At 40.5% G+C, this 22,372-nt stretch overlaps 1 protein-coding gene across 2 annotated transcripts in view; it reads left to right on the top strand.

Moving 5' to 3' along the window:
* The first annotated feature begins 9,452 nt into the window (after positions 1 to 9,452).
* Positions 9,453 to 22,372, top strand: part of PCDH17 (protocadherin 17) — an 84,478-nt gene continuing 71,558 nt past the window's right edge. For both annotated transcript variants that reach the window (XM_041407311.1, XM_041407309.1), the window contains exon 1: positions 9,453 to 12,471. In XM_041407311.1, the coding sequence (XP_041263245.1) occupies positions 9,844 to 12,471 (2,628 nt within the window). In that variant the 5' untranslated portion in view covers positions 9,453 to 9,843. The remainder of the gene's footprint in view (positions 12,472 to 22,372) is intronic.

Genomic DNA, 22,372 nt, shown 5'->3' with positions numbered 1-22,372 from the left:
CTGTTGGGTCACTAATTTTGTCTGATAAATTGTTCTTTTTAATGAAGACAAGGAAAATATTTGTTCCATATTAAATCTGAGAATAACCTTAAAGGTAAGATATTTTTCTTAGAGTTCCAGCACATGACTTTGCTCTTAAACAGCTCTCATGAAATATACTTATCAAGAATTTTAAGGTCTTTTATTTTTCAAGAATTTAAGTTTAGGGTCTCCATTTTCTTTGATTTCCCTGATCTTTCATATAATCAGATATGTCTAGAAACGTTACTTGGTTACAAAGGCCTATAGTGACAGAACAAGGGGGACTGGCATTAAAACAAAAGAGGGTAGGTTCAGATTAGGTATTAGGAAAAAAATCTTTACTGTAAGAGTTAAGGGACATTGGGTACAGGCGGCCCAGAGAACTTGCTGACCCCCATTCACTGAAGCAGTCAAGGCCTGGATGGATGGGATTTTGAGCAACCTGATCTAGTGAAAGGTGTCTGTGCCCATGGCAGGGGTATTGGAACTAGATAATTTTAAGGTCCCTTCCAGCCCAAATCATTCAGTGATTCTATGATTTTGGCTTCTCCAACTTTGTCCTCTGTCAGTACTTCTGTCTGTAAAATACAAATGATTTAGCCAGATCTTTGAGTTTGATCTGCTTCTACCTTTTCCTTAAAGCTAGCACTATCAGCACTCCCAAGAAAGTTTTAAATCTCAAAGATGAGATTCTATGCAAAGCAAAGCTTGATAAAACATCCAAAGTTAGACAGAATAGAAAAGGTGTGGATGAACATCCACCAGCTCATGCTGATGTAAGATGCCAGGTCTTGTTGTCCATGCATGGTCGCAGTCTGGCAGCTCTGCAGGTTTGCAGAAAAGCAGTCCACTCCTCAAGCCCAAGAGAAGATTTTCTTTCCTTCCCTTCTGAGACTTATATAGTAGTTCTGTTCCCTGCTTTTCTCAGCATTTATTGGAGTTTCTGCTCACTCTTGATTTTGTTTTCTTTCCCCCTTCCTCCTTCTCCTTTTTTATCCTGCATTACCATAGATTTCTTTATTCCTAGGAAGGCACAATATTTCCAGAGTGCAGCCTAAGCCAAAGGGGAAGAAGAAAACAAAATCTTGTCCTATCCTGCCACATAATCTTTAAAAGACATAGGAGACATTAACCATTAGCAATAACTGTAATCAAATTAATTCCATCTACTAAACCAAGTATTTAATAAAATTATGTTTATAAATGTTTAAACAAATATTTAAATCATTATATTAATGACAGGTCTATGTGTTCTAAACTCTAACAAAATTGTCACAAAAAATTCACAAAACAGATTTTCATCAGTGAAGTAGTTCATTATTCAGTGAAGTAAAGCATATTGTTCATCTCTATATGGTTTGATGTAATTTACTGTGCAAACAAAAATTGTCAGGTTTGAGAAAAATCCATACTATATTTGCTTCAGAAAAGTTTTAAAATGCTTTGGAGAATATCCTTTATTTGAAAACACAGATATTTCCTTTTCTTTTTCACAAGATATAGTGTCTGTATTGACAGTGTATTCCTATCTCATTGGTACTGGCAGTGCATGCATTAACATGCCAAGTCATACGATCCTATCACTATGCCGTATCCTAACTCCAGCACTGGCATCATGTTATAATCAAATGGTTAACGTGTTTTGTTTTAAAATGTTTTTGTTTTTTAAAGGAGGCTATGCAAGTAAAAACACCAGCCCCCTTGACCATTATCTGAGTGTCTCTGTCTCTTCATCATTCTGCTCGGCAACTCTGTGAGCTACTGGACAATTTCAATCAAATTTGCAAATGGTTTAAAGGTGGTTTTAGTTTAAATTTCATTTCAGTGAGTGGGTATCTATGCAATATAAATTGATACCCTGAGAGAAGTAAAGGTAGCTGTTGTACCTTTCCAGGCAGCTGCTGCCTGGCCCAGCAGCATGTCCCTCTCAGCCAGCCACTCATAGCTGCAGGGCAACCATCAGACACAGGAGGAATCTGGTAGTAGTGACAGAGAGAAAATTAAAAGCCACACCTGTAGGAAACCAGATTTCAGTATTTCAATTGCTCTTAAAGAAATTGTTTTTAAAAAACTCATTAAGAAATCTTCTTAGTCTGTTTGAAACACGCTGGGTTTTATCTCAGTATGCCCTGTTTTCACTGTAATAAAAAAGCAAAAAATTTTTCTGTATATTGTACTAAGTAATCATTAAATAATGTGACTGAAAAGAGGCATAAGAATACACATCCTAAGACCTCACATCTGGCCTAAAATTCACCCTTTCTGTGAGTGGGTGCATGTTTGTTTGTGTTTCTAAAATGACACAGGTACAACTGTAACCATAATATTCCCAGCTACATAGAAGCCATAGGTATCAACTTTTTCAGTGAGAATTTCACCCTTAGTTCCTAGTCACTAATTCCATTTGTCTGAAGCCTTTTAAATAGTCCTGTTCCCTGCTCCAGCAGCCTTTTCCTACTCCTCTTTCTTCTTGGGTCCCATCCTCCCATCAGCCCACTAACATCATTTGCAGACACTTACCCTCTCTTGCCTTTACCTACTGCCCTGTTATTTTGTATTTCCTTTCTCAGCAATTCTCTCTTCGCCATCTTGCTTGTGAGGTGTGACCTCAATTAAATTGACATAAAACTGCTTACATACAGAGCAACAAAAGGGGTTTCATCTTTTGTTCTGTTACAACTTTGAAACAATACTAACAAACAGAAAGAATGTCCTTTTAGTCTATGCAAGTTGTACTACTTTGCTACTATGGGATGGATCAAATCAGTGGAACGGTTTCTATTGATTTCATTGAGTTTCTGGACAGTACTTCTCTTACATTTCTCTAGATGCCATGTAATTTCTATTTTTAAATGTTATTTTAATCCATTTAATACTACTGCTACAAAAAAAAAAAAAAATATTGCTACACCACAATTTGTTGATCACCACAATTTGTTGATCACACTTTTGGTCTTTTTAAAAGAGAAACGGATTTTGTACATTTTAATCCTCAGACAAAGTATGATCTTAATGACTGCATATTTTTAACAGTTCATTTACCTCATTTTCAGATTCTGTAAGAATGCTTGATGACTACAATTTAGTTAGATGCTTTCTACTCTTTAAGAATATCACCACTGACACCTTAAACACACCCACATCTCATCTTTGTTACTAAAAAGAAGCTGACCTGAGGAAATATCTTCATTTTCTATGAGTATTAGAGTACAAAAACATAATTTCTCTGTAGTACTTTTTGGTTTATAGCTATGGCTAAATAATAGGTTGGACAGTTTTGTCATGGCTTTCTCACACAGGTAGAGCACATGTTTGTTTATTAGCAGGTAATTAATTGTCTTATATATGGATTATTTGTTCCTCAAATTTGCTCCTTGGCCTTTCTAATTTTACTTCTTTCTATTGTTCTCAAGCTCATTGGAATTGGGCTTTCCCAATGATACATTTTAGGCTCAAATAACTTAAATACTGAACCTTGACATTTAACTATATTGATCTTTTCCTTGCCTTCCTATTTTCTTTTCGTTGTTTAGGGATTATTTGTTCTGAGACTTCTGTGCTATGCTTAAGCACCCTCCACACCAAGACAATAGATTTTCATTTCAAAACTTCTGACTGAGGGTATTTCTTATTTATTTCCTTTTTTTATTTTTTGAAAGAAGAAAAGTTTACCTGTCTTTGCTAAAGATAGAATAATAAAGTACTGGATTTCATCACAAACATTTCACAAAAAAAGACTGAATACTGTTGTTACATTTTCAATAAATTAAAAAAAATGTTTGGAGATGTGCTCTGTAACTACTTGTTATTTAGATTAACATCAAACTATAGCTTCCAATAAACAAACAAAGTATTGAAAAGTAGCATTCTAAAGCATAATTTAACTCCATACATAGTTAATTGTTAGGGCTGTTATATTGGACTTTGCTCCTCTGTTGAGCTTCTTCTTCATAGAGTATTTAATGTGCTTTTATTGATCTGGCAGACAGTACAAGTCTTCTATATGTGTATTTCTATTAGATAGGATTTGTGATTTTTCTATGTATTAGCCTCTCCACAGACCAGCTTTCTCTCCAAGCTGCTAATAAGCACTCTTTTTTATTTTGTTTTCTTTTTTGTTTGCTTTTTCAGCAACAAATACAAACTATATATTCCACGTACAGTGACATGGCAAAACATATAGGTATTATTTGCATTCATTTGCATTACCATCATACTTTTCATTTCCAACTCTTCTTTGTGAAAAATACAACAATTTCTGATTAATGAATATGAAATTATGATGCCAGTCTAAGCTATCAAATATGTAATGTGTGCTAAAAAATTGACAAAAAAGTATTACAGATATACTGTAAAATCATCGAACTAATAAAATATTCATTACTTGCACAGGTGGATTAAAATCAATAAATGCCATTTTGTTGTTATAAACTGTCTGATGCAACAAACATCAGCCTGACAGAGGCATATATTCATATGCAGGCACGATTTTTATGTGTATTTTTCCAGTTAGGCATCTAAGTTTTATTGGGTTTAAGAGCCACAATTTGCAAAGATGAGAAGATGGCATGATTTCCAAGAAATCATTAGAAATAATTAATAATCAGCCGTACCTGAGAATGAGTATTAACATGCAGCTCTTCTGAATTTAACACCACAAAACCAAAGTGACTTGTAGAGCAAGGAGTTTCATTTATCATTATCACCTGGCACTCAGTCAGAGGTTTGAAGAACCAGTGCTAGTGTTTCAGTTTTTATTTTTCCTCTAAGTATTCCATGCATGTCGTTGGTATCAATGGATTGTTGTAAGCTGCAAGATGTTTGATAAAAAAGACAGATTTTACAAGCAAAGACTCCAGTTACATGTATAAAGGGTTATATAGTTTTTTCCCTTAATTCAGAGTCCCAAATATTTGTTTTACAAACTGCAGCTTGCCCTCAAATGTCTTGAATTCATTGTGGAATCAGTATTTATTGTGTAATGCAGAGTCATATTTAAAAAAAAAAAAAGTTCTCACCAGGCTGGAGGGAAGAAAAAAAAAAAAAAAAAAAAAAAGTGATAAAGACACTGGCCTCCTCCTCCTCAAAAAATAATTAAAAAAATAAAATTAAAAAAAAAAGAAAAAAAAAAGGAAAAGGAAAATTCATCCTCGGTTTCGAGGCTGTTTTAGGCTGTTTTTTAAAGTAAACATGAGAAACATTGTCAGAAATATATTACATACTATATGCCACCATAATACAAACCATTTTTTTTTCACTCCTGCTGGTGTTTTCATGCTCTGAAAGGAAACTAGTGTTCCCACATGTGCGCACACTTAGGCACAGTGTATAGTCCACAGTATGTATGCGTACAGATACACACACACACACACACACACACCCGCCCCACAGGATGCACGCACACGGGATATACCCCAAATGCAGCAGTACCTCTGGCACGCTAGAGGGAGCCAGTACATAATTGCAATGACCCTTTTTTCCCCCCTCAATTAGAAGAACAGGCGTGGAAAAATCTCTGGACATCCTGAGATATCCTAAAGGTTTGGCACAAGCAGCAGAACAAGGAGAGGAAAGCAGAGGACTCCAGCTGCAGTCATCCGAGGCCTCCTGATAGCTCAGGGGCTTACGCTGGTGTTTGTTCCACTTTCAATACTATGCTGCCTTTATAGGGAACTTCTCCAAATACGTGACTTAGCCGGGCACGCCAAATTCCCTCAGCCAATCTGAAGCCCTCATGCAGAAAGCAAAGCCCATTTTGTAAACATATCCTTTATTTCATCTGTCCGTCGCTCTCACACAGAAAGTTGGCTCGGCTGAGAGTAGTGGTTTTCTGCTGCCACTAATGTATGCACAGTTTATTTATACACTGCATTTTAACACGGCATTAGTTCTATAACGGTTACCAGCAGACTCGCTCTGGATGGCAAACTATCTGTTTCACAGCTACAAAGAGGTCCTCAGGACGAGAAGATGGGTCTGGAAAGAACACTCATTTGAATTTATAAATCTGCAAGACTTTTTCCAAGTCATATTATATTTATGGACATAATAACTCAGGGCTGAAGGTTATTCTATTGAGCAAAGCAAACGAGCAGCTGCCTTAACTGGCTCTTAAGAGACACTCCTAAAATAATCAGGAGCGTCTTATAAGTGCTCCAGAGTTTATTTTCTTCCTGGCTTTTTTTTTTTTTTTTATTATTATTTTTTCCTCTTTTCCCCTAAATGATTCTTGCTACTTACACGCTCGTCACAAATGGCAGCTTCATTTCCGTACGCACGGGTCGAGACCGGCCCTCCAGCAATCCGAGCACGCACCTTTCCAGCCTCAGTCCTCCCCCCGCCACCGCGGCCCCCGGCCGGGAGCCTCCCTTGCGCGCCGAGGGCGGGGGCGGGCGCTGCTGCGGCCCCCGGCCCCTCACGGCGCGGCTGCCAGCACCCCGCTCCCCGCCGGCAGGGGATGCGCTCCCGCCCTCGGGAACTGCCCCTGGGGGACGGTGAGACCCGCTCGGGGCGGTTCCCGCAGGGCCGGGGCGGAGGTGGCGGGGGTGTCCCCCCACCCACACCCCCCTTCTCTCGCCGCGCATCCCCGGCCCGGCGGTCACTTGCGGGCCGGGCCGCGCCGCGCCGCGCAGTCAAGTCCTCGCCCTCGCAGTGCTTCGGGCGAGTTCGGGAGCGCCGCGTCCCCCCTGCTTCCCTACCCGTCAACGCGGAGGACTTGTTAACACGTCTTACAAATAAATAAATAAGGGCGGGGGTGCGGGGAGGCAGGGGTGACGAAGAGGCCGGGTGAGGAAGCGGCGGGGGCCGGGGTCGCGGCGCTGCGGTGCGCGAGCGGCCAGACACCGCAACCCGCGCGAGCCGCTCACGCGCCCCGCGTCCCCCTCGGAGCCGCTCTAATCAATGACACCCAGCGCCCGCCGCGGCCCCGCCCCCCGCGCGCCCGGCTGCCCGCCTCCTCCCATTGGCCGGGCCGCGCCGGGGCCGGCCGGCGCCGCCGCCGCCCATTGGCTGGCGGGGAATCCGTATCAATGTTTAAGCCGCGGCGTGAGGTGAATAGAGGCAGTCGGAGAGCGGCGCTGGGCGAGCGCGGCGCGGCGCGGCGGCCCCGCGAGTGCTGCAGTGAGGGAGGCGAGGCTCGGGGAGAGAGAGGGAGAGAGCGAGAGCGAGGCAGAGCGCGGCTCCAACTGTTGAATTTTCACTGAATTCTCCACTTACCTGCGGGCGGCTGGTGAAATGGATCTGGTTTATCGGGGATCGGCGTTCACTCCGCGTGCTGCCTGGCTAAGACTAGCGACCGTCTGTTTGCAAGGGGCCACCCATCAATGAGGCAGAGAAGAATAATTGTTTTTTCTTCTTTTGCGTTTGAAAGCCTCCCTACCACACGTTGCAGAATTAACTGTGTACTTTGGGTCCGGACTCAAATAAAGGAGAAAAAACAGTGCAGAACTGAGACTCGGAACTAGATCTGTGAGCTATGTATTGGAAACCTATGTTTTTATTGCTTTTTTTTTTCTTTTAATGTGAAAGATCTCTGATTTATTTAACATATAACACTGAGGAAAGGTGGTTAAAAACACTCAGCAAAGCAGGAGACAGACGCGCCTCTGTGCCAGTGAGTGGATAACAGCCTTGTTTTCCTGATCCTCAGTCTCCCGGAGAAAGAGGTATAGTAAAAGTGTAGCTGGATCCGACACCCCCACCTTCTCCTTTTTTTCTTTTTTTTTTTTTTTTCCTTCTTTCTTCCCTCCTCCCTCTCCAAAATATAAATCTGATTAATTTCTTTCCTGTCTATAGAGTGAGTCAGAGAAGCGTTAGGAAGAAGCTGCAACTGATGTCTGTGAAGGGAGGAACATGAGGCGATAGTGAATGTGATTTGTTCCGCTGGATCTGACTCATCCAAGCAGATTGAAACACCTGCATTTCTGGATTTGCCATTCATTTATTTCAGGTTGTTAAAAGAACCTGAAATAATATTTTGCTACCCTTCCCCAGTATTTACCTATACACCGTATCACTAGGAAAGGTGTGTAACAGAGAGGGGGGACGCATCTGTCATTGCTGCCGCTCTTCTCCCCTGTACCAAGATGCTCAGAGAGACTATTAAGGCTTTGAAGGGACTGAAAAAATGCATCACACTGATCGCGGAACTGCATAGGTTTTAATATAAGCGAATTAATCGATTAAAAGATCTCCCACTTTATTCATCGCCAGGATTGTTTTTCCTCCTCTTCTCACCTCCCCTAAATGAAGAGGGCTAAGCGGCAGTGTCATTGGAAGGAGACGCTGAATAGAAAGAAAAGAGAGGCACTTGATAGCGCAGCCCTGTGAATACAGAGACTGTTTCCCTTTTAGCGAGAGACTGAGAGAGAGAGAGAGTGTGTGTGTGTGTGTGTGGTGGCTTTTCTTTCTCCCCCCGCCCTCCCACCTCCTCTCTTGCTTTTTTTTTTTTTTTTTTTTTTTTTAAATCTATGAGTCCAGCTATGGGTTGCCTGTTGCTTTCCTCTCGGCTGGAGAGAAAAGCAAACTGGAATTAAACTGCATCGAGAAAAGTGCAGCTCCACAGACACGCATACGCACACACGCATAGATACACTGAGAGAAAGGATGTGGTGGTGGCGGCGGCTACTGGCCTGTCTTAAAGAAACCCAAGTGTGCTGCTGATTGAGCACGGTCTGAGCTTTCTCTCAAAATATATATTTACTGCTAGTGATGGAGGTGAACTGGTGGGTTTCTTAATTTTTTCACCCCAAAAGGACGGGTGGGAGGCTGGTAGTAGAGGGGGAGAAAGGAAGCTGTAAATCGGAACACTAGTTTTTGCGGGCGGGGGCGGAGTGGTTTGGGTTTTGGGCTTTTTTTTTTTTTTTTTTTTTTTTTTTTTTAAATGTGTTTTGTTTTCCCCTCTCGCCCTGCAATCCTTATTCCCTCTCCCTCTGGTTCGGGAAGGAAACAGTGACCCAGGGTGTACGAGACAGAGAGGGGGGAAATACCGACGGCAGCGAGATGCAGCTCTCCGCCGCAAGCAATGCAAGATTAGATCTCTAAATGCAGCAAAACACTCCCTGAAAACCAACAACCCCGCGGTGCAATCAGACATTTCACTGCCGCTCACTGCACACGAAGAGGGCTTCAACAACAAGCTGAGACTTTTTTTCCCTTCTGTCTCTCTCCTACCCCTCCACTCCATCAATTGCATCACAAGCAATGAGTAGCAAATAAGCATTTTTTACCTCTGCTACAGACCTATGACCATCCCCTTCTTCTATGTATATATAAATATACATATTTAAAAATATTTCGGATCGTTTTTAGAAGAACAACCACTGCCGCCGGTTTTTTAATTATTGTTTTTTTTAATTATTATTATTATTTGTACATCTGCGGGGATTCAAGGATCGGGAACACATCGCTTGGCCGAAGGAGAAGATCTTTTGCAAATTTTCTGATTTTTGAAACCCTCCCACTGCCGAAGTTGGGCAGACGAAGTAACTGCGAGGGGACTGCAAGCCCGGCAAGCTCTTGCTGAAAAGCTGCCGAAGCTGCTCCCACCCCTCCCCCCGACCCCCCCGATTGCTCCCTCCCTCTGAGCTACATGGTCTATTTGCTGCCTCTCATCCTGTGTCTCTGCAGATGTTTTAGAGCAACAGGTTCAGGAACTTGAAATATAGGGGTGGGGAAAGAGAAGGGAAAAAAAAATCAAAACCAAAAAGGAAGGAAAGAAAGAGCCGTCAGCGGAGGAAGAACAACCCCAGCGCAAGAGGCAAAGAAGACGGGGACTGCCCTGGTCGTCGCTGCTGCTCCTGCCGCCCCCACCCCTGCTCGGGGATGTACCTTTCCATTTGTTGCTTCTTCTTCTGCTGGGCTCCCGCCCTGTCGCTGAAGAACCTGAATTACTCGGTGCCGGAGGAGCAGGGAGCGGGCACGGTCATCGGGAACATCGGGCGCGATGCGCGGCTGGCGGCAGGCGCGGCGGGAGGCGGGATGCTGCCCGCGGAGCGTGGCGTTCCCGGTGGCGGCCCCGGGGGCGGCCGCGGCCCCAAGTCCACCTTCCGGGTGCTGGAGAATTCAGCCCCGCACCTCCTGGACGTGGACGGGGAGAGCGGGCTGCTCTACACCAAGCAGCGCATTGACCGTGAGGCGCTGTGCCGGCGCAGCGCCAAGTGCCAGCTCTCCCTCGAGGTGTTCGCCAATGACCAGGAGATCTGCATGATCAAAGTGGAGATTCAGGACCTGAACGACAATGCACCATCATTCCCCTCTGACCAAGTGGACATGGACATCTCTGAAAATGCTGCACCAGGCACCCGCTTCCCCCTCACCAGCGCCCACGACCCAGACGCTGGGGACAACGGTCTGCGCACCTACCTGCTCACTCGTGATGACTACGGCCTCTTCTCCCTCGATGTGAAGTCCCGTGGTGATGGCACAAAGTTTCCGGAGCTGGTCATCCAGAAGCCATTAGACCGTGAGGAGCAGAGTCACCACACCCTGGTGCTGACGGCACTGGATGGTGGTGACCCACCACGCTCAGGCACGGTGCAGATCAATGTGCGCCTCATTGACTCCAATGACAACAGCCCCATCTTTGAGGCAGCCTCCTACGTGGTAGAGCTGCCAGAGAACGCACCGCTAGGCACAGCAGTCATTGACCTCAATGCCACTGATGCCGATGAGGGTACCAATGGAGAGGTGCTCTACTCCTTCAGTGGCTACGCACCTGAGCGTGTCCGTGACCTGTTTAGCATTGACCCACAGAGCGGCCTCATCCGTGTCAAAGGCAACCTGGACTATGAGGAGAGTGGCCTCATTGAGATTGATGTCCAAGCTCGGGACTTGGGGCCAAATCCCATCCCTGCTCACTGTAAGGTCACTGTCCGCCTCATCGACCGCAATGACAATGCTCCCACCATTGGCTTTGTCTCCGTTCGCCAGGGAGCTCTGAGTGAGGCTGCCCCACCAGGAACTGTCATTGCCCTGGTGCGGGTCACTGACCGTGACTCAGGCAAGAACGGGCAGCTCCAGTGTCGGGTGCTGGGTGGTGGTGGCGGGCCCGGTGCCATTCCTTTCACCCTGGAGGAGAACTATGACAACTTCTACACTGTGGTCACGGACCGACCCCTGGACCGTGAGACGCAGGACGAGTACAATGTGACCATCGTGGCACGTGATGGGGGCAATCCCCCACTTAACTCCACCAAGTCATTTTCTGTCCGGATCCTTGATGAGAATGACAACCCACCCCGCTTCAGCAAGAATCTTTATGTGTTGCAGGTGCCTGAGAACAACATCCCTGGAGAGTACCTGGGTTCAGTCTTGGCCCAGGATCCTGACTTGGGCCAAAATGGGACAGTGTCTTACTCCATTCTGCCTGGGCATGTGGGAGATGTCTCCATCTACACCTATGTCTCTGTCAACCCCACAAATGGTGCTATTTATGCTCTGAGGAGCTTCAATTATGAGCAGACAAAGCACTTTGAGTTCCGCGTGCTGGCCAAAGATTCGGGTTCACCCCACCGTGAAAGCAATGCCACAGTGCGCGTCACCGTGCTCGATGTCAACGATAACGCACCCCTCATCGTCCTGCCTGCCCTCATCAATGACACTGCTGAGCTGCAGGTGCCACGCAATGCTGGGGTGGGCTACCCCGTGGGCACCGTCCGTGCCCTGGACAGTGACTTTGGGGAGAGTGGGCGCCTCACGTATGAGATTGTGGAAGGTAATGAGGAGCACCTCTTTGAAATGGACCCCACCAGTGGTGAGATACGCACCTTGCACCCCTACTGGGAAGAGCTCAGCCCTGTGGCTGAACTGGTGGTAAAAGTCAGTGACCATGGCAAACCCAGCCTCTCCGCTGTGGCCAAGCTCATAGTCAGGGCTTTGGCGGGGCCCCTGCCCGAGGCTGGCGAGCCACAGGTGAATGGCGAGCAGCATCGGCGGCCACACTGGGACTTGTCGCTGCCGCTGATTGTGACACTGAGCACTGTCTCCATCATCTTGCTGGCTGCCATGATCACTATTGCTGTGAAGTGCAAGCGAGAGAACAAGGAGATCCGCACCTATAATTGTCGCATTGCCGAGTATAGCCACCCTCAGCTGGGAGGAGGGGGAGGCAGTGGCGGGGGAGGAGGAGGCAGTGGCAGTGGAGGGGGCAAGGGCAAGAAGAAGAAGATCAGCAAGAATGACATTATGCTGGTGCCCAGTGAGGGCGAGGACAGCCGGGGTCCCCTCAATGTCATGAACGTGGTGAGCAGCCCATCCCTGGCCACCTCACCCATGTACTTTGACTACCAGACCCGCCTGCCCCTCAGCTCTCCCAGGTCTGAGGTGATGTACCTGAAGCCCGCCTCCAACAACCTGACTGTACCCCAGGGACATGTGGGCTGCCACACCAGCTTCACAGGGCAAGGGACTAACGCCAGCGAGGCTCCCCCGAGCCGGATGTCCATAATTCAGGTAGGAGACTTTTAGAATACCCTGGAGCTCACTTTGGACACTGGTTTAACTTTCCCTTTTGTCTGCAGTGCAATCTGCTGTAAGGCACCACTGTAGGAACCAACACAAGTCACTAAAGAGAGGTGGACTTAATGAAAGTGGAACCAGACAACATCTGGTGGGTCTGGTTCTGCTGTCTCATTGATGTTTCCAATGTACCTCAAAAGAAAATGCCCACTGAAACACAGACAGGGTTACGGCAGTGCCAAAGAGGTGCATGTGAGAGTGTGGGCAGGCATTTAACTCATTTGAGGCATGCTGGGGTATTTTCTCAGGAGACTGTCGCAGAGGTGGGCACTTCCACAGGTTTCACTTCTCTTTGGTTTGGGGTGGAGAAGAGGGAGGGCATTTCTAAAGTGGACTTACCACCTGCAGTAACTAACAGGACAGGGAAGAAATTGCACACTGAGGACATCTATTGCAACAGTGTATTATAGCCCTCCAATCTTGTATGTAAACATGAGCTATCCTTCCAAGATGCATGTTTATTTTTTTTTTTAATTTCCTTCTTCAGAATATATATCCATAAATATATTTTTTGACAGTATCATTGGGGCCCCATTGCCTCCTCCTCCTCTCCCCATAAACAACTAATTTTTCAGTGCTGAAAATTCTGCTTAGTCAAATAGAAAAAAAATGTATGTGGTGACTCCCTCCTACCTCCAAATGTTAACAAAACTCACATCCTCTCATAAGCCAGCAAAACAACTAGTCAGATTTCCAGTAGCCTGAGTCAACATTGGTGATTGCTTTATAGTGAAAGACTTACATGCTCTGTCTTCTACCAAAGCTCATTTAGAAATTGTAGCTGGGCTGCATTCTGCTGCCAGTATCCACACTGTCCTCTACTGACTTTTGTGAATGTGAGAAATGGCAGAATTTGGACTATTGGATATAAGATACTAATCAAAGAATGACTTAATTTTTAGCAGGTAGTTTAAAGTCCAAACTCATAAGATTTATTTCAGAGCAGTGAACTTGCAGAGTGAAGGTGAGGGCAGAAATTGGCTCCAGTTGATTTAATTTAAAGTATTGCTTCATGATTAATGCAGCTTAATGTTCAAACACTACAGGTATGTTCCAAAGTGATTTTTAACGTTCGGATTGAAAGCAGGCTCTGGATAATGACTATTAAATATATTTGAAATGTCATATCTGTTTTATCTGGTGGTTCTCCTGATATGCTGTTCTGAGTCATAGGGGGATGAGCTGAGTGTATCAGAAGTGACACAGACTCATTTTGTGTATGCAGCTAGTAGGAAAGAAGTTGCACTGTAGTCACTTGATGTATCTAAAGAAGATTCATAATACCTTGGAGTTACCATGCCCTGTGATCTGTGAACATCAAATGCTCTACTTGCCAGCTGTATCTGATGTTTTAAACTGAATAGAAATGGCCAGTGATAATTGACTGATTAAAGGACCAAAATTCAAGTAATCGATGAACTGGAAATTGAACATTTATAACTGGGGAAAAAAAAAAAAAAAGGGAAAAAAGAAAAAAAAAAAAAAACCCTGCCTGTACAAGGTCACTGTAAACTAATTCTCAAGCCACTATTGACTTGTGTCACAGAAACAATTTCATTTTATGCCTATCATGAATTTGTGTTGCTATCAATTAGGTGAGTGGAGCAATACTTAAAATCTGAAATTGATTTTAACAAAAAGTGACACTTTAGGAAAGAGTTTAGGTTAGGGCACAACCAGAGATAATTTGATTTATTACTCATGCTTTAAAAAACAAATAACTTTCCATGACACTTGTTTAAGTAATGTCAACATTTTTTTTACTGTAAAATGGAGTTGTCAGAAAGCTAAACAAAACACTCCATATTTTTTCCTACTGACAAGTGTAATAGTTACTAAAAGACAGAAAATTATACTTTCCTACAACCATGTAATGTCTATATAAAGCAATTAATTAATGTATTGATGCTACTGAATAGTAAAGTTTCACTTGTAGTGTAAAATCCCTATGGAAAATATGATTCCTTCTTTTTTACAGTGTTCACTGTATAAGATCAATCATGATTTTTTTTTTCCTGAAATCTATATAAAGCTAAAAGAGGAATTTCCTCCCTTAAAAAGTGTGTTGTGGTTTCTATAAGAGTTTTCATTATGACAACTATGGAAAATGTTAACTGAAACTCCTCATAACGTATACTCATATATCTAATGCTGGTCTTGTTTTCTCTGATTATCTGCACAGAGTGTTTTGGAGGTTTTCATGGTCCAGTTAGTAGATTAGAAAACATTCAGCTTTACCTAGTGTACAACCTGTTCAAACATACTTACTGATACTGTGTTTTGTAGTTGTATTGGTAAAAAAGACACAGTAAGAAAAAGTGTAGTTGGTTTCTATTTAGAAAAGGCTCAGATTTAAAGTAGCTAGAGGGGAAAATTGATCCTCTTCACTGTACTTCTGCATTACTAAAATACATTTTGTATTCTTCATCTCCATATCCCTGGAGTAAATTTTATATAAAATTTGCATTTAGAATGTAGGCACTACTTTATGTCTGGTCCTGTATTTCTTCCTCATGTAAAATTTAAACTGCAGACTTAAGGAGAAGTAGTAACGGATCATCTCTCTCTCTGGATCCACTATACCCTGAATCACTCCAAGAAACCTGTGTCTGCCCTACACAGTTAGGAATCAAAGGTGTAGGCAGTGGGGGAAAAAAAAAAAAAAAAAAAAGGAAACAAAATCCAGCTGCTTTATCATCTATTTTAGCTAATCAATCCAGTTAAGCAGTTTTCTTCAGTACCTCAGTAAGGGGAAGGTAAACAATTTTGTAAGGGTTGTCTAACAAATGTTTCCATTCATTTTTACAGATCTAGTTTTGAAACATGATAATCCCATACTATGTAATTCATACAATGGAACTGCATTTCTTCATTCTCATTTTCTCGGCAAATATTTAATGGCACAATTTTCTTTAAAGTGTTATATATACACATATATATATATGTGTATATATATACACTATATATATATGGAGATGTATATACATGCTAAATATTATATTATTACTTAGTACATCCAATTGATTCTATCAGTATTTAATAGCAAATAAATTATTTCTTTCTCAGTAAGATCCAACTTTTCTCACTTGTATTAGGAGGGCATATTTTTTTTTCCTTTCAATTACTAGTAAGACCTAGTGAATCCAATGGGCCTTATGTTCCCTTATTTCTAATAGTATTTTACTATAGAGATAGTCCAATTTATATCAACAAATACATGTGGAGTAAAGTGTTACTTAGTGACTAGGGGTTTGAGGCTGACCCAAAAGGACCAGCAGTTGAATGAAATACTTCCTGATATGGATAAGGGTGGTGTAATCTTGCCTCTCTTTAAGTGACTTCTGTTACACACTAATCACATAATTTGACATCTTGTGTGTTTGCTCATTGCTTTGTAGCATCCACCTATGTACCACAGTTGCATGTGTTACATATATATGAATCATTAACTTCTTCAGTACCACAAATATGGGATAATTTAAACATGCATACATACATATATGTATAAAATGTTGGATGGACAGATGAGAATGCTGTATACATTCAGCTCTTATTGGTAGGAGAGACTTGCAAGTTCTTAGGCCCTCTGAAAATTGATCATTTGTAATTTGATGTGCAACTGAGATTGATATGCATTAAGAACAGTGTTTGGTAACATACTGGGAAGTTACACATTTACACTTTACCAGCCCGTGTTTTATTGCTCTTAACTTCAGCAATCATTTTCTAAAGATAATTTAGAAACAGTGCTTTCAAGCAAAAGTCTGTTACAAATATTTAAATATGGGGCAGTGCTGTACAATTCTCATTGCCAGGGTCAAAATTCCATGTCACTTTTCAATCACTAAGAGCCAAACTATTAATTTTTTATTGAGAAGAAGGAAAGCAGGAGAAAATGGAAACTCAACATGGCTGAAAGAAGATTTCTGTTCACTCTAGACCTTAAAGAAAATTTGGTTCATCTCATTCTGGTGACCTACTCACCTGACTAAAAGAAACAGAATTTTGCTTTATTTTGAAGTGCAGACATCAGGGAAAAAAAAAAAAAAAAGAAAAAAAAAAGGCAAACATACGTATAGATGTATCTCTCCTACCAAAATTTTGAGTTAGTTAATTTGCCTTTCCCTGTGTGAACAAATCACACCTTCTTCTTTCAGATTTTCGATAAGTAAGAGTAGATGGATAAAGGAAAACAAATAGTTTCTTTACACAAGTGAGTTTCAGAAATAGGTACCTCGATGTGAAATATCAGTAGTGTAGAAAACTATCTGCAATATGCAAGAGCAGTGTTGATCATCCTAGAAATTATTTATGGCTGTACTTGTGGTGCAATTGGGGAGTTTTGTGAATGTATCAGGAATAAGGTGGGTGTGAATAAAAAAAGAGGTAGTCACCGTATTTGTTAAACAACAGCTAAAAATGAATGACTGTGCAGAAAGAATCTCTCAAGGTGGGAATCGCTGTATCTGCTGTACCAGGCACTCCCACAGCATTTCAAGATAAAGTACAGATCATTCTTAATACTTCAGGCACCTGATGTTTATGATGTGTCAATAGATTAATGTCAAGTCCCAGTACAGCTTCATCTCCAGATGTTTAGTAATACCTAAGAAGACAGAGTCTTCAAGGGAAATAAAAAACCCATGACCCCTATTAGTGCTGCTCTGTCTTTAAATATGCTATTTCATACTTTGAGAAACTTCTGCCCAGAAATTTCAAGATTACAAAAGGAAATCTGCAGCTGCTGCATATAAGGAGAAGAAGCTTTCATCAGTGAAGTTGCACTCATCCTCAGTGGTTTAAATTCCTACCTGAAAACAGAGGTATCTATATTCTTTTATATCTCCTATTTCAACAGAGGAGTATTAGTCTCTGTTCTCACTAGAACTAGTACAAGGTAACATTTTTCACCAAGGGGATACTAGAGCACTAAACATTTGCAAGTTTGCACGTTTGCACTCTATATATTCCAGAGATTCCCAGATGCATATTCTAGAGCTGTATCTAAAGACACCAAGTTGTGACTTGCAACTCTTGAACTACCTGTCTAGGTATCATTATTGTGGCTTTAACAGTGTTTTGCAAGGCTAGATGTTTTGCAAAATAACTCCTCTGAATGCTTGCATTTTGTTAATACAGTCTGCATTTTTGTGTACAGTCTGGTTTTATACATTGTACATTTGTGAACAATGTGTTACATTGTTCTGAAGCTTTAGTTTCATTCACTGGATGAAGTCCATGCTGGAGTTGACTGTGTAAAAATTTCAGGATGAAACCTTTCTTATGTATCCATGAAGCTTTATTTAATTTTTTTGTCAAGATGCACTGCATAGAATAGTGGCACAAAACACATGCATTTTAGGACCAGATCTGGCAACACACCACTCACTGTGGTATGTACACTGGCTGCTGAAATAGACAGAGAAAGCAGAATTGAACTCCTTTTTTGTGTTACAACTGTTCTGGTCTTGATCTGATTTCCTTGCTGGTGATATTTGTAGCACTATTATTTTTAATGGATCATTCTTGATATACAGGTCTATTTGAAATCTAAAAAACTTTCCAAGATGAAGAGCTGTAATAAAGAACAATAAAGAGAGAAAAAAATTTTAAGAATCTAAAGTGGAATATACATATTATGAAAAAGAAAACAGTCTTTCCAGAAAGAAATTCTTGTTAACAAAAAAATAAGAATAATAATATCTCTGTAGAACTTGCTGTTTCATAAAAGACATGAAACAAGTTATGTAAGATTGAGTGTCATAGCTCTCAACTGCTCTTAAAGTTGCATGAGCTTTCTACATCTTTGTGTTCATTGTCACTACCTAAAGTTAGCTGGAAAGATCCCTACAAATTTGTGATTATCAGTGCAATTTCAATGACTTATCAATCCTTTGAAGAGTTATCTTTAACAACATATTTTCTCAAGTTTCTGTTATCCTTCCCCATGTTGACGAAAAGGCAGCTCTTACCCATAATTCAGTCAATAGCATAATTTTGACTTCATAAATGATTTTGGTGGTTCAAGAGTGAATCATGACTGAGGCCTCTCTGGAATGCAGCTAAGTATGATTGTATGATTGGGCCATTAATTTTGAGGTTTGAGGGTTTTGTGATTTTTTTTTTTTTTTCTCATGGCATCTTTACAAACAATTAATGACACTGGAATTTAGACGTTTTTGTACCTATGATGTGAATTGTAACACAGCATCATAGAATGGTTTAAGTTGGGCAATACTTCTAGTGTTCTAATGGTTAGCCACCAAGTCCAATGGTTAACCCAGAATAATCACATGTACAATAGAAAAGAAATCAAATACGCCATTGAACGTATTGCTGAACATATGTTACCACATTTTCATATATTTCTGAAACTGTGAATAATACAGCATTATTATTAAAACTCAGTAAATATTTTTACATCGTAAATTAGCAATAGTTATGTGTGAAATATTCACAAATATTACTTGGTGTTAGGAAAGCATAGATACAGTCTGGTTTCTCTGATAAGACATAAGTGTCATTAAAAATTTCTTCCCAAGTCACAACATCTGGATGTGAACCGTCTGTGATTTTATTAAAAAAAAAAAGAGTATTTTTTTTCCCCAGCATTTTTTTTCTTTCTCTTCACTATCTTCCTCCCCAGGAGGCTTTAGCATATCAGTTAATATTTACATATGTGTTTCTAAGTATCATGCCTAATTTCTTCTTTCTTTTGTTGTTTCCACAAAAGTTAAAAGTATCAAGTTAGATTAGTTTTAGGTTTTGCCATGCAAGGCATTCATTCTACATAGAAAAAGTGGATGGATGTGGGTTGTTTTTTGGATTTGTTTTTGTTTTTTTCTGAAGAAAACATGTATGTTGCATGGCAGAATTCTTCAGATACTTCTTCAAGCCTGAGGAGCACCTGCATGTATGAAGAAAAGACATTTTGACACTAGTATTAATGTTTTCCAATAGGTAAAAAATTCAGTGATGAGAACTTAAACAAGGATTTGTTGACCAGAGCAGAAACACAGCTGTGTTTTTATCTTTAAAATATAGAAGCAATCATCTGATGCCAAAAGGTCATTGTAGAGCAGTTGGGACAATTTTTTGCAGCAGACAGCCTGAAAGCTTTATGCTTTCAATTGTATGGCTACTTCAGCTGTAAGAGAAGTGGTAAAATTAATGCTAAAGTGTTCAAAAATACAGAAAACAAGTAAAACTCTCAGGGGACTGCAGACTCTTGCCTTAATAAAAAAAAAAAAAAAAAAAAAAAGGAAAAAATAAAAGAAGGAAAAAAAGTACTAGGAAGAGAGTGGCAAAATTACTGGGGAAAAAAGTTCTTTGAGTTTAAATGTTTTATTTGTTAAGTTTTTAATAGAACACCAAGGATATTAACAAGTCACTGCTTTTGTTGATGAGATGAAACAGAGGAATGTGCAGCTGCCAAAATTCCTAGCCAGGGTACATTCTAAGCCCTACTAATCTATTTGTCATAGTGCAACCTCTGTTTTTCAGTCTGCTGTTGACTATTTATTTTTTTTACCAGCAGAAGATTCTGGATTAATTACTGTAAATCCTATGAGAAAGACAAAAAAAAAAAAAAGTAAATTATTAAGCAGTTTTGATAAAATACTCAGTATTAAGTACTATTATTAAGTACAAGCAAATTCTTATGAATGTCCCTGTTAATTAGGATATTAGACAGTGCTTTAAATAACCTTCTTGAAGAGTCATATATTTTCTAGCTAAATCCCAGAGGCTACTGATACATTTCCTTCTTAATAAGGTCACACAAGAACCATCTCTTTCTCCTACCAGTTTGCTTCCACTAGGTAATTGTATTACCTGTAGGGAAAGATATCAGATCAGTTCATCCACTTCCTTGACATGAGATCTCTTTTTTTTGTCTTGAAAACTGAGGGGTCCCTCTACATACAAAGACAAAACTGCATAGTATCAGTCAGTTATTAGTGTCATGTGTACGGAGGAACAGCATACAGATCAATTTGTATCTCACCTTGGCTCACTGAGGGTCTATCTCCTTTTCCAACCCTCAAGACAATCAGTCCCATACTGGTCTATTTTCAATAGACTAAGGTATAAGCAATCTAGGTGTGTTAAATCCTTCAAACTAAGATATTTGATTTTAGCCATGGACCTTTCTACTGGCTTTGTGGCATATGTATCAGATCAGAGTTTGTCACATTCATAAAATACTTTAACCCGCAACAGAAAAGTTCCTAATCTCATTCTGTTCCCTGCTGGGTGGCTTTGTGTTGCAGTCTCTGTGACCTGCCAAACAAGACCTCCAAAGGGGAAAAGGAAAAGTCTTGTCATGGGATGCGAATGCATCATTTCAGCTGTGTGGGTGAGACCTCTAATCGATGCATTGTAGGTTCTTGCAGTGATAGTCATGCAGAGCTATTTTCAGAGAGGGGTTCAGACCATCTACTGATCTGTGTACCACGTGTGTGTATTGCCTGTACTAGTTCTAGTGACACTCTGATTACTCATATTTCCAGTCCTTTCCCTGGAATATTTCCAGGCACTTTTATTATATTGAAATGGCCCTTACAGTTCATTGAGCATCCAGCATAATACTGTTGAATATGATTGGTGCATGTGCATATATTTATTAGAACAAAAAAAAAAAAATCAGGCAGTTAAACCACATAATTATGGGAAAACAAATCATAACAATAAAAGACCATTTAAGTTAACAATCTTTGTGATCAAAGAATAAATACAGGTTAGATAAATGAGACTCTAGATGTAACTAATCTACATAAATAAGCTTCAGTGTGATTAGAGGATAGGAATATATTAAAATAATCTTAAAGTGTTTTAAAATTAGTGTTTTAAAATTTTACTTTAATACTTCTATCATTTCTAGTTTAATTTCATCATATTTTTAACATTTCCACTCTATAAAAGGACTTAAGTGATAAACTACTTTTACATGATTTTATTTTTGATTAACAATGTTTACAGTGCAAAAAAAAAAGTCTAAACTAATACAAGTAAACAAAAGTAACATCATAAGTTTTCATTCTGGTTTGACTGTGTTGTGTGTCAAAAACATAAAACATTTTTAATGTCTTAATTTTAATTTTTTTATGTGGCAATGTTTTTTGATTGATTTTTAATTAAAGAAAAGCATTAAAGGGAACATTTAAAGGACAATTTCTTGTTTACTGTCTTTATCAGCAGAGAGCAGCCTTTGTAGTGTTTGAAAGCTGGTGCATTAAAAATCAATTTCAAGTCTTCAAAGCTGTAAACTCTTGCTTGCTTTGTAGATATATACTGTTTTTAAAATCATTGGAAGCAAAGTTGACAATTGAATTAAAACAAAAGGTAAATAATGGTTTCATGAACATTTGAAGGATTTTAATGTATTTTTAATAATAGCTACAGGATTTTTTTATAGTGACAGACATGTGAATAACAATTTGTAGCTTTTAAATGCATAATTTGTTCCCAAAGACGGGTTTTTTTGTATTCTTTTATTAAGAGAATTTCGTTCTAAACTTCTCTTGGTGCTATTCTGTTGTTTTTACTGAATACCGTGATTCAAACACAGAACATGTCAGTCAGTTTCTTTACTTACTATATTTCTGTCTCGCTCTTCCCTGATTGCTAAGCAACCACTTATGATTGTTTAGCTACGAATCAGTTTAAAAAAAAGGTAAGCTGAAGTGGGCTAAACAAATGTTCATTAATTCTTAATGAAAATATTTAAATTCTATAAAATTTTAAAAGTAACAAAGAAAAGAACATTGTTTTAATGGTGTACCTCAGATTCAGCACTTGAGTGACTGCCAGCAGAGTCAAAAATGCTTTTTGTGCA

This window comes from Onychostruthus taczanowskii, unplaced genomic scaffold (assembly GCF_017590055.1).
Source record: "Onychostruthus taczanowskii isolate IOZ18803 unplaced genomic scaffold, ASM1759005v1 scaffold26, whole genome shotgun sequence".
NCBI classification, from domain to species: Eukaryota; Metazoa; Chordata; class Aves; order Passeriformes; family Passeridae; genus Onychostruthus; species Onychostruthus taczanowskii.
Note: the sequence above shows the minus strand (reverse complement) of the source record. Positions and strands in the feature narration are given on the sequence as shown.